Source organism: Trachymyrmex cornetzi, unplaced genomic scaffold (assembly GCF_001594075.2).
Source record: "Trachymyrmex cornetzi isolate Tcor2-1 unplaced genomic scaffold, Tcor1.1 scaffold811, whole genome shotgun sequence".
NCBI classification, from domain to species: Eukaryota; Metazoa; Arthropoda; class Insecta; order Hymenoptera; family Formicidae; genus Trachymyrmex; species Trachymyrmex cornetzi.
Genome location: NW_017300149.1, coordinates 5,599 through 24,115, shown reverse-complemented (window position 1 = coordinate 24,115; position 18,517 = coordinate 5,599). Strand labels below are relative to the sequence as shown.

The 18,517-nt window shown below is 33.3% G+C and overlaps 2 protein-coding genes across 2 annotated transcripts; one reads left to right on the top strand and one right to left on the bottom strand.

Annotated features, from left to right (window-relative positions):
* Positions 1 to 973: 973 nt before the first annotated feature.
* On the bottom strand, positions 974 to 3,066 carry LOC108768600 (uncharacterized). Its single transcript, XM_018519082.1, has 2 exons — positions 2,692 to 3,066; positions 974 to 1,436 (listed from the first exon to the last, which is right to left on the bottom strand). The coding sequence occupies exons 1-2, from the start codon at positions 2,911 to 2,913 to the stop codon at positions 1,254 to 1,256; spliced, it is 405 nt and encodes a 134-aa protein (XP_018374584.1). The 5' UTR covers positions 2,914 to 3,066; the 3' UTR covers positions 974 to 1,253.
* Positions 3,067 to 3,194: 128 nt separating this feature from the next.
* Positions 3,195 to 7,985, top strand: LOC108768599 (wee1-like protein kinase 1-A). Its single transcript, XM_018519081.1, has 4 exons — positions 3,195 to 3,737; positions 5,599 to 5,929; positions 6,204 to 7,098; positions 7,234 to 7,985. The coding sequence occupies exons 1-4, from the start codon at positions 3,491 to 3,493 to the stop codon at positions 7,540 to 7,542; spliced, it is 1,782 nt and encodes a 593-aa protein (XP_018374583.1). The 5' UTR covers positions 3,195 to 3,490; the 3' UTR covers positions 7,543 to 7,985.
* The last annotated feature ends 10,532 nt before the right edge of the window (positions 7,986 to 18,517 follow it).

Genomic DNA, 18,517 nt, shown 5'->3' with positions numbered 1-18,517 from the left:
TTATTAAATTCGTATTCCGTTAAGAAATAATTCTAAATATTCGGGGAATAACATCATTAAAATTTAAATAACTTATTATACTAAAAAAGAAATTATAAGTCATGAGAAAAATAACCACGTACGTGTAAAAATAATTTGGATTAATAGAATAATTTTTCACGAGGTGCCTAATATTTTTAATCTTCTTTTTTTCTGATAGAGACTGTCGTTTAAGATTTCTCGCTCGACGACTATTCTGGTTAGATTATATATATCCTTTATCCAGTTGAGATAGTGCGATACCCGTGTGTACACATCGGGGGGAAACGTGCTGCTTCTATTGAAATGTTTTTCTTGTAATGCTCGCTATCTCGAACATCCAAACTTCCTTCGAATCCACCTGCAGAGACCCACCCGGATATGTATCTTTTTTGCCATCAGGGTTCCTGGTGCAAATCGTGCTCGGCGAAACTTCGTTGGACTCATCGTTGAATTTCCATAGTGCATCGCGCAGAAGTTGATATATGATGCATTCTTATTGCAGCACGTACATTGTTCAATTGGCTCCCCATAATCGATCTATGCCTGTTTAAGCACATTGTATTGTCGATATATATACTCTATATTCGATACAAAAAGATCAAGTAATCTACTTATATTGATTCAATTAATACCATAAATAGTATTATTTTTTTAAAGGAGTTTATTGAGTTGAAAATTTTTTTAAACAATTATAAATTCTATAAATTACTATTCTTATTCAAAATTAATGAGATAAAAACAGAGAGATGAACATACATTTTTAAGCTAAATTATATAAAAATGTAAGAAAAGAAAGCTTAAAGAAAATCTTTAAAAATTTTTCAAAAAATTTTATCTATCAAATTAATGAAAATAATTATGTCTGAATAATTTAAGAAATAAGAAAGAATAGTTAATTCGAGAGAGGGTGGAGAAAAAAGGGATGACAAAAGAGAAAAGATTTAGTGTAAGGGCGTTGTTGCCGCACAAGCCGTTCCTGTTTCTGATGCCTCTTTCCATGTTGGCCAGCCACAGGTTGCAGCTGCTCGACGAAAATTTCTCTGCAGTGAAACTTTTGTCGCACACAAGAATGGGTTTATTTCCGTAAAAGAAAACAAGAACTCCGGAGGAGTCATAGGCTCATTGTACGTGATGTACTTCGTGAGATGCACATTATATAAAAAACCATATTCTACGTTAATTAAGAGCCAATAAATTGAATTCCATAACGAAATTGTCGACGTGGTTCGTCGTTAAAACCTTCGGCCTTCGGTCCCAAGACGAGGCGGTCCCAAAGAGATGAAATAGTCGGCGGCAGATGTCCAGCCGGGCCGAACAGCTGCTGCAGTATCGCACAGTGTAGATATATCGTTCGCGATACTCGGGCCAATAATTGCTACCTCGCGATCCGTCGCTTTTATATCGTGTTGATGATCCTTTAAAGAATTAAAAATCGATGGAACGTGCTCTAGTAATGATTGAATCACGAGCGACGAGCGTCGAGCGATCGACAATATCAGAATGAACAAAATTCAGATCTAGCCAGAATCTCTCATATCTAGCATTTCTATTGATTAATTTAATTTTAATCTTGATTGAATTCTTCATCTTTTTCTAGTTCTAATTATAAAAATTGGAAAAAAAGTAAATTTAACCGAAATTAAAGTTAATTTACAATGACAGAAACGGACACCATGTCTCCTGGGATTGAACTCTGCTATTATATACGTTCGAAATATCCAAGAATGTTCCGGTGTCCTTTTATCCTATTTAATGCTTTGTTCTATTGTTGAACAAATAAGACTCGGTATAGTATGTTACAGTAACTTATCCCATAATTTGTCAAGCATTTGAATCTGCAATATACAATTGTAAGGTAAATACTGGCAAGTTACATTTTTTAAGTAAAAAGGCCAAGTAATAAAAATTCTTCAAGTAATAAAAATTCTTTGATTCACGTTAGATCAGCCAAGTGAATAAAGTTGGCGAATTATTTGATGTTTGCTCGTTTGCTGAAAAAAATTTAAACCGCAAAAGATTGATAAGGATTGATATATAGCGACCGAGATATATGTAGAATACAAGATAATAATTTAAACAAAATTATATTATATATATTATATGATATATAGAATTATATTATATATTAATGTAACAATACACACACGCTGAGAGAAAAATGTCGAAGTATTGCGAAGCAAATGTTACTTACGAATGTTACTTTGATTGTGATGACAAAATATACATTTTTGTGAAATATATCTTAATCATTTTTGTGAAATATATTTCATTTCTATGAAATATATCTCATTAAATGCAAAAAAATAGATTTATTTTATAAATTGGCTTATTTGCTAGGAATAAAATTTTATTTCGCCCATATTTAAATAAATATTTATTTCAATAAAATTAAATATGTTTCTCACAAATATATTTTTAGGCATCTTTTTCTCAGTATATAATTATATATATTATTTAAAAAAAAATGTTAATATTTCTTGAAAAAAATGATAATTTTATATATGTATATTTATACTTTTACTGTTTTCTTGATTTTGTCCTTTATATTCTTTCGAACCAAATGCCGATTGCTGTTCCTGAAAGGCAGTTCCAAGCTTTTCATCTTTATACACTCTTTTCAAATAGTACCGATCCTCCCCCATGCATTCGATAACGTCGCATATTACTTACCAGATAATAATACGTTCTATTGCACACATATAAAGGAAATTTCCGGAGGAAATCTGCGTATGAAAAACTATCGTAATAACATCCACCGATGCGAGAGTCGCCTCGCGAGTAGACGGGGAATTTGAATTTCGAAAAAGTATCTTGAACGCCGTTTCTCCTATCGTCGAGCATGTCGAAAAGTAAAGTTGGCGATTCAAAAAAATCCATGTTTATCGTTTCCATTTTGGTTTCACAAGGAAACAAAACGGCGCAACAAGGAAGCGATTTCTATTTTGTTGCTTCTCGGCGCCGAGAAAGATGCCTACGGGAAAATGTTGCGTGGAAAGTAATAGAATGGTGTAGAATTTCGTCGAATTCACAAGAATCTACCCTTCGGGTCCAAGCAAGCCGGTAGGTACCGCGGTGGTGGAAGAGTGGCGGAGTACCAATTAGGGAGCGCGTTACATCCGCCTGGTCTTCGTGCCGCGTGCGCTGATTGGTTGGTCGACCGTATACCGTCGGCCACTTCGCAGACTATGCTCCGTCCCGGCAGCCATCATAAACGCCACAACGAACGCGATCGCCGGAATGAGCGGTGCTTCCGTCGGCTTGAATGAACGCGGTCGCGAGTGTGTTAACGTCGACGTCGTTAGTGATTCGGTCAATTCTCGATTTCGTCTTAGCTGCAATAGCCGGCATTTACTCCAAGTTCTTTCAGTCTCATCCTTTCCACCCGTCCCTTTCCCGTGAATCGTGAATCGTGAGAAGCGTCGCGGCACGCACGCCGCACGTGCGTGACGTGATCGTACGGCTTGCGAAGATGGAGGTCGCGCGGAAGGTGCACTACGACGCCTGCGACATGCAGAACGGCGAGCTCACCTGGAGCTGCGGCGGCGCCGGTGACGCCGGCGACAACAGCCCCGAGTGCGACGTCCTCGACTCCTCGGTCGACGACTTCGACTCGCCGCCGCCACTGCAGCCGCGCAAGCTGTTCGACGCGACGGACTGCAACGACGACGAGGGCCAGCCGATGAATAACAACAACAAAATTTCGATCTTCGTGACAGGTTAGAATCTTGCGTCTCACTCGGTTTACTCCGCTCCGCTGGACCTCTTCTACGTTTCGTCTCTTTTTCTCCGACGGTCACGTATTATCCCGTGTTTTCTATTGTATTTCATTGTGTGCCGTTTCAAGTGCAGAAAGTATAACACGGTGCAACTACGGAGAATGGAACTTTACGTTTATTCTCGGTATTCTCGAATATCTCGAATATTTTATTGCATCCGAATTCTTTGTACTTTTATCTTTCTCTCCCCAATGTCTATTTAACACCTGTTTTATGTGTGTTGTATGCCTGAAGTGTAGAGAGTGTAATGTGGTGCAACTACAAAGAACGGTATTTTACGTTTTCTCGTATTAAAATTCCTTTTATTTTTCATCCTTCTCTGTCCAATGGCTATTTAACATCTGTTTTTAATATGTCCTTCATCGCATGCCGTTTTACGTGTAGAGAGTAACACAGTGCACCTACGAATAGCGGAACCTCAAACGTTTGTTCGTTTCATTATTTGAATTTTTTGGTCAATTTTCTATTTCCATACGTTTAATTATGTATGTTTACTTAATTTAAAATGCAAAAAGTGCAACGTGGTGCAGCCACAGAGATTTTTTCCGTGCTACGCCACGACGCGGCGTCCCTGCCCCGCGGGGCGAGTCGTCGGAAGTGACCTCGTGTTTTCGTTTACGAATTCAATTCACCCGGAAACGATTCCATCTGTGGAAAACGGTTTATGGAAACAGTTCATTTCAAAACGAGGAATTGCAAATTTTTGCTCATCGTGCTAATTAAAGAAGTAATAATCAAGACGCATTGCGAGTTCGTTTCATGCTCTACACCAGAGAAATTTTGTGAGACCCTGTTGTATCAAAATTCAGTCTTGTCGTTATAAAACACATGGATTTTAAACTCTTTGTGCCGATTACCAGTAGATATAAATGTAAGAAGTAGATGTATCACGCTAATTTTGCCAGAAAACTTCTGTTTGCACCTGACTCCAGATGACTCTGCATTTCTTTGTGTTATGTTCTTTATATTTCTGTACAGCTGTTACCTCCTGTCTTATAAATTTCTTTCTCTCCTCGTTTTAAGATTTCAAATACTCGTACGACGTTGATTCAAAATTGCATTGGCGCATGATGCGAAATTATTGATATTGATACATTTGACAATTTTTTTGCATCGTGAATACTTTCTGTAAAATTTTCATTTTCCGAAATTACGATCGTAAATTATACGACATTCGGACTACGATCGATTTTTTAGTTAAAAAGTTATGATAACATCGGTGATTCTAGATTCTCTTTGTACTGATGATATCATCATAATTGCATGTAATATCTAATTATTACATGCAGTTTTGTACATATAATGTGCTCGCATTTATTGACACACGCGCGCACACACACACACACACACACACACACACACACACACATCTCATTAGACAAAATGACAAGTCAATAAAAAATCGAATTAAAAATTTTATTTACAAGAATGATAACACTTTTTAGAGTTAATTTTATTTAAACATATATTGACTTGTTATTTTGTCTAATGAGATAAAGTTTTATAGTCACTTTTATTAACTATATTTAAATGCGTATACCATCCTATTTTCTTCGTTTTTTATTAGAACTTTTTGTGGTTGTGTTACAAATTTACAGAAAATTCATTATTATCTTTATATTCTAATTTCTAATCTATTCCATGATTTTAGTATCAAATATTTTTGAAGTTATTCTAAGAGAAAAAAGTGTAGTTTAAAAGTATAATAAAAAGCTAATTCACACAGATCGGTTTTTAAAATCATTATCTATGAATTTTGATGATTACAAGCTTTTTATACGGAATAAACGTTTATTTACAGGTACTCCAGCCATCAAGGCTCCCATTAGTCGTGAAAATGGTGTTCACAAAATTTCCATGGGGTGTAGTCCACCCTACAAACGTGTTAGGGCATTACGTCTATTCGATTCACCTACTACCCCTAAAACTTTGATAGAGAAGAGCGTGTTACAAACTCCGATACCTTCAAGATGTTCTAGATTTTTTACTCTAGAAAAACCTAAACCTTCTAAGATAAGCCCCAGTTACCAGAATAAGTTCGAAAAACCTGCCGCGAATGTAAATCCATTCACACCTACTGGCATGTTAATAACAGCAAAGAAAAGAAGCAGATCTAAACGTAGTCTCAATGGGTATGTATTCGAACTGTATATCTTATAACTATTATTTATTTTCTGTAAAATCTGCGCCTGTGATTAATCACAATAATAAAGTAATTTTCCATATTCGTGACTTTTGTGTGTTCGCAAAGATTAAATTTGAGATTTTATTTCTGATATATTATTCAAATATTAAATTTTAATATTAAAAATGCTAAAATATATTGGTTTGTTATAAAGTTTTTACTCGAAAAAGAAGATCTGCTTCAGATTCGTAACTACATTACTTTTCTTTCTTTTACAACAGTAGTAATAGTAGTTCACCAGATATGCAAGTACCAAAGTTTGACCTCGCTGACTCCGAAGATTCCGACAACGAGTACGAACACGTGACGAAACGTGTAGCACTGCAGGATTCGAATATATCGCGTTATCATAAGGAGTTCCACGAGCTTGGCTTGATCGGAATCGGTGAATTCGGCTCCGTGTACAAGTGCATCAATCGGTTGGATGGATGTACATATGCCATCAAGAAGAGCATCAAACCCGTAGCGGGCAGCACTAATGAGAAGAACGCGTTGAATGAGGTGTACGCGCACGCTGTGCTCGGCAAACATCAGCATGTGGTCCGTTATTACTCCGCTTGGGCGGAAGACAATCATATGATCATCCAAAACGAATACTGCAACGGTGGTAGTCTCGCGGACACGATCCTCTTAATGCAAAAACAGAAGCAGCACTTCAGCCAGGCTGAGATGCGCCAATTGCTATTACATGTGGCTGAAGGACTTAGGTATATACACAGCATGCAGCTTGTGCACATGGACATCAAGCCTGGCAACATTTTCATCACCAAGGAAAAGAAATTGCGTGCCATCAACTATGACTCCGCGGACGATGGTTTTGACGATGAAGAAAACGTCGACGAGGAAATCACATACAAAATTGGTGATCTCGGCCATGTCACTTCTATCAACAATCCGCAGGTGGAAGAAGGCGATTGCAGATACCTTCCAACAGAAATTCTGCATGAAGATTTCAGTCATCTACCGAAGGCCGATATCTTTGCCTTAGGATTAACCGTTTACGAGGCGGGTGGCGGTGGACTTCTGCCGAAAAACGGACCCATGTGGCATGACATTAGACAGGGGAAATTACCAGACTTGCCACACTGCAGTCGCGATTTGAACAACTTGTTGAAGGTATGATCTTATTTCTGAAGTTTAATGACAATTTATTGTTTCTTTTATTGTGGCGATCTATCGGACAAGCCTTGTATCATGTTTCCAATAAGTTATTTTCATCTTTTTTACATTGCTGCTTTATGTTATTCACAGCTGATGATTCACCCCAACCCGGAAATGAGGCCATCAGCGATGTCTTTGATGCAACACCGAGTCTTATGTCCGATCGGAAAGAAAACCAAAGCGCAATTACGAAGAGAATTGAACGCTGAAAAACTCAAAAATGAAATCTTAGCAAAACGACTCCATGACGCAGCAATGTGTCTGAAGTCCATCGCACCGAATGTTGTCGTCGAGGGTGGTAATAGCGATCGACAATTGCGACCGATAGCCAGCAGATTATCGTCATCCCGTGTTATAGGCAAAAAAGTTAATCGTAGTAATAGCACTACGAACTTTTGAATCAATTCGTTAAAATTTTGACACCGGTAAAATTTCGAAAGGTCGAACTTAAGGAAGCGATCGATTTCCTGAAGTCACCTTAACATGTGTGATACCGTATCTAGTTTTTTTTTAAGTACGATTACCCAGTAAAATAAGACGTTTACACAACAGAATGCTGAATGAAATTACATACGATTGTAAATGAGCATTCTCCCCATGATGATTTTCCTAATACGATTGATGTTTATTATATAGCTGTAAACAACGTATAATATCTTACAATTAGTATCCTTATTATACTATAATATAGTTGTGTATTTTTTTGAATTGTTATCGAAAACGAAATTTGTTAGTATACGAGCGTGTGTAACAAGCAAATAAGTTTACGGTTAATTTCTGGAATAGCACTGAGGGAGCAAAGTTTGGTTTAATTTAAAGTATAATTTACATTTACACACAAATGTGACAAGATTATAGATTAATATTAAAATAGAATTGGTTAGTATAAAATTTTTTCTAAATTATGAAATGAAACTGCATTCTAGCAGACTAATTTTGTGTAGTAAGAAAGTTTTTGAGACCTCTTGATGTTCTTTTATGTTTCAATGTTGGTAGAATCTCTTGCACTTCTCGATTCTTTCTCTACATACTGGACTCTAAAACTTTTCTTATTTTGATAAAAAGTTTTGATTTAAAACGATTTTATTATATCTCGGTATGCAGTGCATGCGGAGTGTAATAAGTAAAAATCGCATGTAAGCGAAATGAAATAACTATTGCGACTTTTACACTTTTTGCACGTTTAATATTTATATGTTATAAAATCTAAAAGTTACTTCACTTTTCAGGAATTATAAGTTTATAAATTATCTTTTAACGTTTAAACGTTTTTTCTTTTTACTTTATATAAATGAACTTTTTTTGTAAAAATGACAATGCACGATTGAACAAGTATGTTCTGATGGCATTAATAACAACGAAAATTGTTCTTATATCCTCTTAACCTGCTTTCGCTTGCCGATTGTAACGTTTACCTTACAATCACACCAATGCATGGACAATTTTGTATCCTAGGAAACCAAGTTTTACCTATACAAAAATAATAAGTACATCCATACACTGTTTATCTTTTATTGTCTTTTTACTTCAAGTCAGTTTTGCCAAAAAGTAATAGGAACGTCACTATACATTCTATACCTTTAAGATGTATAATTTAAGTCTTAGCTATAGCGCGAAATCTCAGGATAACGAATATATTTTTCTACTGTAATATAACGTTTTATACAATGCGCTGCTCATTACTAAGCTGATTACCAAGTGCCTTTTATTATCGTAAAACTAAACTGTCGTAAAACTAAAAATTTTTATGTAGCAATATGCAGATTATTGACTGCATATATAAATTTCAAAAACAATATTTTTATATTAATGATTCGTGATTCATGATTTTCTGTTACAACAAAGTTAACTAAGTATTAAGGCTAATGTAACGTTCATTTGCACTATGTCTTTACGGCTTATGCCATGATAACATGAGAATATAAGAAACTAACATTCCTTATATTATTTCTATTAGTGTCTTTCTTCCAACAATACGCATATAATTTTACAGTTGCAAAAATGATTTTATCAAATGATTTTGTCTGTAGCTAATATCTACAACCTGGAAATAAGCACTATTCAATCTTAAAAATTAACAGAACAACATTCACCATGACACTCGATTTAAATAGGTAAAATTTAAGAAACAGATTTTAATATCTTTTAAATGTTAATTTTTAAAATAATTAGCATTTATTTAATAGCATTGGACAAATTAAAGAAATGCAAATTAATGCGCACATCATATATCAAGGATTATTCTAAATATAAACAATATATGTAAAAATCAAATTTGATAACTAAAAATTGCTTAATGTTTCATTCATTTAATTTGTTGCTGTTGGATTAACTTGTTTTATTTCTTTTTTTTAGAAATAAACAGATACGCTTTTTTATATGCAATCTATTATACAAAATCATTTTATTTATAATTAAAATAATGTAAAATTAAACATGCGAGTATTTAAATGCGATTATACGTATGAAATTTTGAACTTTTTTTAATACAGAGTTACAGTTATCTTCAATATTCTCCGAAATTTGTATTTGGTTAAACTATGATGTTCAAAATAATGCTTGATATTGTGTATGCATTCTTTTAATTTGTTTATTAAAATTATTATAACTATTAAATAAGTGCTATAGTTATTACACAATTTTTTTTAGCGATATAAGAACGATATAATAAAATTTAAAATTTGTTTCTTCAATTTCGGATTAAATACCTCTTTGAAAGTATCACAAACTGAGTTTCCTTCGAAAGTAACGACATGAACAATTGTTAATATGGGTATGACAGTTTCCAATCATGAATGACAAATTGTAGTTCCTAGGTTTTTTATTACATTCTGTTAATGTTTTGTTCGCATATTAGATTTGTTCGCGCTGCTTGTACTTTTTGTACGCAGCATCTTCGCTTTCTCTCTCTTCAAGGTCGAATATACATTATCTCCTTTTAAATGCAGAAATTTTTGAAGATACTAAGCAGTGCGAACAGACCTATCGAAAATTTTATTCCAATGTCAAGAAGAATTCGGTGCAAAAACCAGTCAGTTCCATTATTTTAGCGAAAATTTTTTAATGAACTTAACGGTTCAAACATTCCTTACAAAAAAACGGACAACTCCGAACTAAGTTTATCTATCTTTACATATTTTAATGGTTTCCATAAAATATTTCGCAAATACTTGCACAATCGTTTTTTGTTAATACTGTAGTAAGTTTAAAAAAAAATGGCCTTAAACGGTTTTTGCATCGAGCTTTTCAATTGCTACGAATATACATATATTAACATTCATATGCTCAGGTAATGTTAGTGTTCATTTTGCAGGATTTTACAATTTCCCAAAGATTGACATTAATAGTTAATATACGCGTTGACTTCAGTAAATGTTTCTTCCAAACAAAACCTCAAAGTCAACTTCGTTACTTTATTAAACTTTAAAGCATGCTCTGATCTAATTCGAATCTATGATTAACAAGGGAAGTTTGTAAAATGCTATTATGTGATTTTCTGAGTAATTGAAATGTGCAACTATATAAAATGAACCATTGCATTTTTTAAGAATGGAATCGTAAGAAGAAATCATACAGCTGTCAAGAATATGTTACTGCCATTGTTAAACTTAACACAAATTTTTAAATTTGCTGTATGATTATATCCGTAGTATCAAATTGTTTTATATATTGTATTATTTTCTTACATTTTTTTTACAGGAATTGTTTGTGTAATAAACGTTCATTATATTTTAATGTGCAGTATAAAACGATAGAAATTAACAATATAATGACGCAATATATGCAATTGATTAATTTATAAATGAATTGAATGAATAAATTCAATTGATTTATTAACTTAATATTAATTGATCAATATATTAATTTAATTAATGGACAATTTAAGTTAATATAAGCAAAATAAAATTTTTTTTCATTATATTTGTGTTTTTTATATCGAGATTTGTATCGTTTTATATAACAGAATAAGACGTTCTAATATACTTTTATTATACAAACATATTATTTTTTACATACGAGGGCGTTATATTCGCAAAAAATAAAGAATGTGCATGAATATTTTTCTAAACGGAAAAGAGAGAAACAGCGAAGTTGCGAAATACACTAGTAGCATAATGGACTAAACTTAAACAACTTTATAGCTTGCTTAAGTAAATTTACGCTTAAACACAAATTGTTTCTATTATTATTATTATTATTATTATTATAAATGATTAACTGATTATTATATACTTTCTGTTCTTACAGTCTCCATCATGTAATTACGAAGAATGTTATGTTGCGCAAGATCTAACTCGATAGTTTCAGCGAGCGCTGGTAAATACGCGTGTGCAAATCAGCAAATTTAGCTCGTAGGAGTCTGTAAAAATCAACAATAACTCGAAGTACGTGTTACCTAATTTCGTAAAGAGCGTAATGCATCACATATTGTGATTCGATTGGAAAATTATTGTTAATGTTGTATGATTTGCATTTTTCTTTCATCATTGAATTTACTCCTACTGACATTTTGTGAGATAACATTTCAAAATCAATAAAGAAGAGAGTAAGAAAAATGTGTTACTAAACATTCTTATTAAACCTATTCTACAATTACGTAAGCGTAGTTGTAAGTGATTATAGTTGTAAGTTCGACTGTGATTGGTCAATTTCTTACTCTTACTTCTTACTCAGTGTATTGTAGACGGGCCTTTAAGAGTGGTATCACCAAATTTTCCAATTTTAATAATTTATTCGATCATCCGCTCATATATACGCGATGGAAAGGTGCCGGTTCCCAATGAGGCGTACTTTTCGAGTTGCGTAGGTTACGAAAACTAATCGTAAATTCGTTTAGCATTTCTTTCAGCACGACAGAAATTCTAATCAGCAATTGGTTGCATTAGTTCCGCATTTCTCTAATCTTCCGCGAAATACGTCCAATGTGAATGCCGGCTTTCAGAATGGCGTATTCTAGTAAATAAAAAATAACGTATTGTAGTAAATTACTAGAATACGCAGGTTACGCTTACGCAGGTTACGTCGCATGTGACGGCACCCTAAGCCTTGTATCCACGATGCTAGAAATCGGTCCGAGATCTCGGATGAAAAAAGCATTGACCAATCGTAATAGTCATGTGATCAAATTGTTCAAATGTGATTTGTTAATTTTTTCTCTGTCCGAGATCTCGAACCGATTTCTAGCATCGTGGACACAAGGCTTTACGCAGGTTACGCCGCATGTGACGACACCCTTAGACACGATAGGTAGTCTCTCTAGTATTTCGATATTCCAGGACGTATTATGAAATTGCTTGGAATGAGTTCCGATCGGAATTATTTTGTTTTCGGTAATAAACCCATGTGGACAGAGGAGTGTGTAGATAGTAATGCTTAGGTTCGGGGCGGCTACGCCCCGAACAAATTAAAATTATCATATCCTAGTTGCTTGGGGTCTAACCGCTTAAAAGTTACAGCATAGTGTCCGCTTGGAATATATTCTTAACCCATAAAGATTTTTCTCACACCCCACAGTCTTCTAAACATTACTGTCTACACACTCCTCTGTCCACATGGGTCCCATACAGCACAGAATTTGCAGCAATACTGCTACAATAACGCTGCAATATTGCTGCAACGTGCAATATTGTTGCAATGTTGCAGCATTGTTGCTGCAACTTTTGTGCTGTAGGGGTTATTAACGAAAACTAAATAATTCCAATCGGAAGTTCCGATTGGAATTATTTAGTTTTCGGCATCGACAAGATACTATTAAAGACCGGCATTCTTACGGGAGTTCGCGTCCTTGTGAATATTGAAGTGATTAAGAGTTAAAAACTGATAATATTATATTAATTTTATGATTTATTAGTTTAGTAGATGTATCTATGCATTTATAACTCAATAATACTCGATTTTTCTTTAAAATTGAGATTTCATTGTTATTATCAAAGTTTGATTATCAATAAAGTTGATAATTGCAGAGAAAAAATTGCGATTTTTTTGCAATATATAGGATATTACAGCTTTTCAAGTATGTATATTTATTCATGTGACATTTATGTAATAAAAAATCATGAATTTAATAATGCATGAGCCAAATATTTGTTAATAATAGCAAATTTATATCAATTTTCGGTAATATCAGCGTTCTTGAATTACCTCCGGGTCCTTGAGGCCCTTTTTATACCGTCGAAAATTTACTCAGGTTTGACGGTCTTTAATAATATCTCGTCGGTATTTTCGGTAATAAACCATGTGGATAGAGGAGTGTGTGTGTAGACGGTAATGTACACAGTGTCAGTGATGGTATACGGGCCGCTTTTCTTGCGCACGCGCATCGGTAGAGTCACGTGAACTAATGGTGTCTCGCGCTCGCTTAGTCGCTTTAGCTGGCTCAGTCTCGTCTTCTTGGGCCTCGTGGTCGTGGGCGTCTGTGTTATAGGCGCAAAAGTCTAGTTTTGGCGGGCTCAACGGAGGCACACAAGAGACAGGAGATTAGAAATGTTTTAGGTAAGTATAAATCTATTTATTTCCCTACAAACACAATATTTTTAGAATATTGTATGAACATTATTAACCCTTTTTAATATTCATATAACATTCTAAGAATAATGTGTCTTATAGGTTATTATTAATATTGTATAAAGTTATTTTTATCTTTCCTTTTTTCCAGCTTATTTTCAGCCTATTCTTAACGTTATAAATTTGTATTAAATAAAAATATATAAAAATGTATTATATTTGACGAGTGATCACAGCACTCCTTCTTAGGCCCAGTTTCACAACTGACGGTTAACTCTTAACCGAGGTTCAAATTATTTATTATCTCTTTTCAATTCCAGAATTGGAAAAAGGTGAGAAATACGTTGAACCTCGGTTAAGAGTTAACCATGAGTTGTGAAACTGGGCCTTACTCGTATTAAATACTTCACTGAGAGCGCATGCGCCGCGCATGCGCACAAAAAGCGGTCCGTATACCATCACTGATGCTGGATTCACACTGCATCCGATTTGCGTTGTACGACGCTCTTCAACTAATCAGAAAACAGAATTACGATGATGCGAAGCAAAATCCATCGGAATCCTGTTTTCTGATTGGTTACAGAGCGTCGTATGACGCAAATCGGATGCAGTGTGAATCCAGCATGAGTGACGGTTCCTATAGTTTTGGCGGGATTTCGACTACATCTAGTAGCAAGAAGGTTAGGGCTGATAATGAGGTATGTAAAAGGCGCCAAGTTATAGCGTTTTCGCCCCGCCGGGTTTGCACCAACCTGGGTTGGATCAATGGCGTTTTGTACTTTCCTATTGGTAGAGCGTGTGACGTCAACCAATAGGAAAGATTAATTCAACCAAGGTTGGTGCAAACCCAATCGGGCCGAAAACGCTATTAAATTTTATCAAATTAAAAAGTAAAACACAAATAGTACTGTTTCTTGTTATTTATACAAGCTTACCTTTTTAAAAAAGATAAAAAAAGCGCTAAGCGTGCTTTTCGTAAAAATTATTTGGGCCGGTTTCACCAAAATCAATTACCTAATTCGCCGTGGAACTGACTAATCGCGTTTGCTGTTTAGTGGAATTTACCATTTATGGTTGACACTTATGGTTGATTCGACTTAATCGGGTTGATGAAACCGGTACTTTGTATATAATATTACTTAACTCTAGTGATATGTAGCATTCATATAAAAGATTAGATATCAACAAAATTTTAAGGAATTTAACTTGGCGCTAATTTTGTTGATATCTAATCTTTTATATGAATGCTACATATCACTAGAGTTAAGTAATATTATATACAAAGGACCGGTTTCACCAACCCGATTAAGTCGAATCAACCATAAGTGTCAACCATAAATGATCAATTCCACTAAACAGCAAATGCGATTAGTCAGTTCCACGGCTAATTACGTAATTGGCGTTGGTGAAACCGGCCCAAATAATTTTTACGAAAAGCACGCTTAGCGCTTTTTTTACCTTTTTTTAACAATTAAACAAAAGGTAAGCTTGTATAAATAACAAGAAACAGTACCATTTGTGTTTTACTTTTTAATTTGATAGATAAAATTTAACTTGGCGCCTGTTGTTGATATCAAATCTTTTATACTCATGATACATATCATTAGAAATAAGTAAATAACAAAAATAATAATAATACCACTTGGATTTTACTTTTTAATTTGGTAGAATTTAACTTGATAAAGATGGTACCACATGGGTTTAACATTTTAATTTGGTTAGATTATTATAACGTTGCATTAACAGAATTCAACTTGGCGTCACAATTGTTGATATCAAATCTTTTATATGGATCATTCTAATCATATGAATCATATACATCTCATCAGAGTTAATTTAAAAAGTTGTGACACTTGGTCAAAATAGGAACATAATAATTTTAATGTAATAATTTTTGAAGTGTAATTAAAGGTATTATTATTTGGATTTAGATAAAAAGACCTTTAATAAAACTTTTTTTGAAGAAAAATGAAACTTACTATTATATATTTTTTTGTTCTACTAAACACTAAACACGATTAGTCATAGAATTTAACTTGGCGCTATGCATATACTAAGCACAAATTATATATTTAACTTAATTGTCCATTGCTGAAGTATAAATATACGTATATATGTATACTAGAAAAAAAATTGCCTTTTATACAGGGTGTTTGATAAGTAATGATAAAACTCTCGCATAGGAGTAGAACGGACTGAGTCAAAAAGTTCTGTATTATTTTAAAATTTTCGCAATAGTTAACAACATATAATCAATTATTATACTAAAAATCATCGAATATTGGTTTCAAATAATATTTTACTCAAGTATTATCAACTTTTTATAGAAAAACATCAACAGACAAAAATTGTTTATTTTCTTCTCATAGAGTTCTAAGACTTTTTTCAGAATTTTTTTTCAATCTTTTCTTTACTACATTTTCTTTATATTGACAACTATTTTTACCAACATGACAAAATGCGACAATAAAATTATGAAAAAATACTTAGAGCCGAATCGAAACTATGAGAAGAAAATAAATAATTTTTGTCACCTGCTGTTTCTCTATAAAGTTGATAGTGCTTGAATAAAAAATTATTGAAAACCAATATTCTCGGTGATATTTAATAATTAATATTTTGTTAACTATTGCAAAAATAGTAGACGATTTTCGATTTAGTTTAGTCCGCTCAATCCTTATGCGAGAGTTTTATCGTTAATTATCAAATACTCTGTATATGTATACATCCTTTGGACGTTGTACACATATGTATTCGAAATAATTAATTTATGATTTGATGATTTTCTAAAAATTTTCTCAACATTTTTTAATTAACATCGGCCTCTCTAATATTAATTCGTTAATTATAAAAATTCAATTTATAGTTTAATGTACAAGCATTATCCGATTTTAGAAAAAGAATTACTTCAAAAATGCAAATACTTAATTTAAAGATACAAACATAATTATCTATTAATATTAATTGACTTATCTAAAGTTGCGTTAAATTATACTTACGTATGACAAACGGTTTTTATTTAAATCGGGCTAAATATAGGTACGACATTATTGATATTCAATATTACGTTAATAAATATAAATCCAGAATCATTAAATTTACCATGTAAATTTGTTGATGATTGATAAGAATAAACATTCAAAAGATTAATTGTTACTAATGCAATTGTAGTCATTGATTGACCTATAAAACAAAATAATACATTTTTTATTAAGCAAATTTTATAATTAAGAAGACAGTATATATTTACCACGAGAAATGTTATTACCTAGGTTTTACAATTTTCTCAAAATTGTTTAATATGTAGTCAAGGATCAAATTGTTGTGCGAATGATTCTCAAGAATACACAGGACGGCAAAATAACGCTTCTTTTCGTTAAATAATGTAGCATTGAACGCTGTAATATTTAAAAAGTTGATAATGATATTAGGATCTTCAGCGCAATTCAGTCCTCTTAATAAGAGTTTTACAAATTTTTCCCTCGTTCGATATTTCTTTAAACTGTTTAAAAATTTTTCTTTTATTAGATTTTTATGTTGATATAATTTCAATGTTTTATTCCAAGTAGTTCTATTGGCTGTCATCAAACCAGCACACTACATAAATTTTTGCGCCCATCGTGGAAATCTAAAATACGTATATATCTATATAATTAAATTATAATTATAATTAAATTATAATTAATTTCAAACATAATTATTACATATATGTATTATTAGTTACAACACAATGATTAATTAATTATTTAAGATGTTTTCTGTCACCTGTATTTCTTTCTTGCATTTTGCATTGCATAATTTGCATCGCTCACAGCCGTCACAGCCGTCATGCCGTCATGCCGTCACGTCATGTGTGGTCGTGTTCATGTGCAATGTTGCCAATAGTGCCATCTGCTGATTAGGTAGAATCAAAAGCCATCTATTATCGAAAAAGTGAACAGTACATTTTTCCTCTAGTCTGAACGTTGTCTGTCTGGTCGATGGTCGACGACGTTAATAAAAATCAATGATTTCGGATTTTGCTTCGCAATATCTCCGCTCGTAGGGCATGTAGAGAAAAAATAGAAACACTTTCATTATATATTTAGACCGGTCGCAATCGATTGAGCATACTTAGAACTTGACCGGTTCAGCCCTTATTGAGATCCGATAATCTCGATCTGGCGCAACTCGCTGGCTCGCGTAAAGTAGCCACGGCAGTGGCTTAGCGCCGAGACACTACCAGTGTCTCCAGATGATAAAATAGTACTTATTATAATGTATATTTTTTAAAAATGTTTTTTTTTTTAAATAATACTTATAATGTAAATATTTTTTTATTATTGTTTATTTCTATATGTACTTAATCTATTAATTTATACTTTAATTATATGATTATTGTCTCCTTACGATTGAAGAGAAGATTTACTCGAAGTTATGAAATTTATTTCATTAACTATTCATATTAAGAAGAAAATACATTTAGTCTTAAACTTGTATCTTCTTTTGTTCATATCTTTGGTTTTGTATCGAAATTTTTCTCATTTTATAATCCTTACTGATTTTCCAAAAAAATATATTATATACAATATATAATCTATATAGAATTATAGATACGTCAAAATAGGGTCTTACGGGATCTCTATAAGTTCGACATTAATACAGTGTTACGTCTAATCCTGATTATTTGGTGAGAGAGAGAGAGAGAGAAAGAAGGAAGATGGAGAGGGTATGGAAGGACGGTTGACTCAAACTTACAGGTACACGCACGGAAGCGTACAACTGTGAGTCGTTAGTACCTTTGACTATATACCTCTGGACTGCTAGTTATCCCCACTTTTCTTACCTTTTCCATAAGATAGAAAGAGAGGACCGTGTATCCAAGATCTCA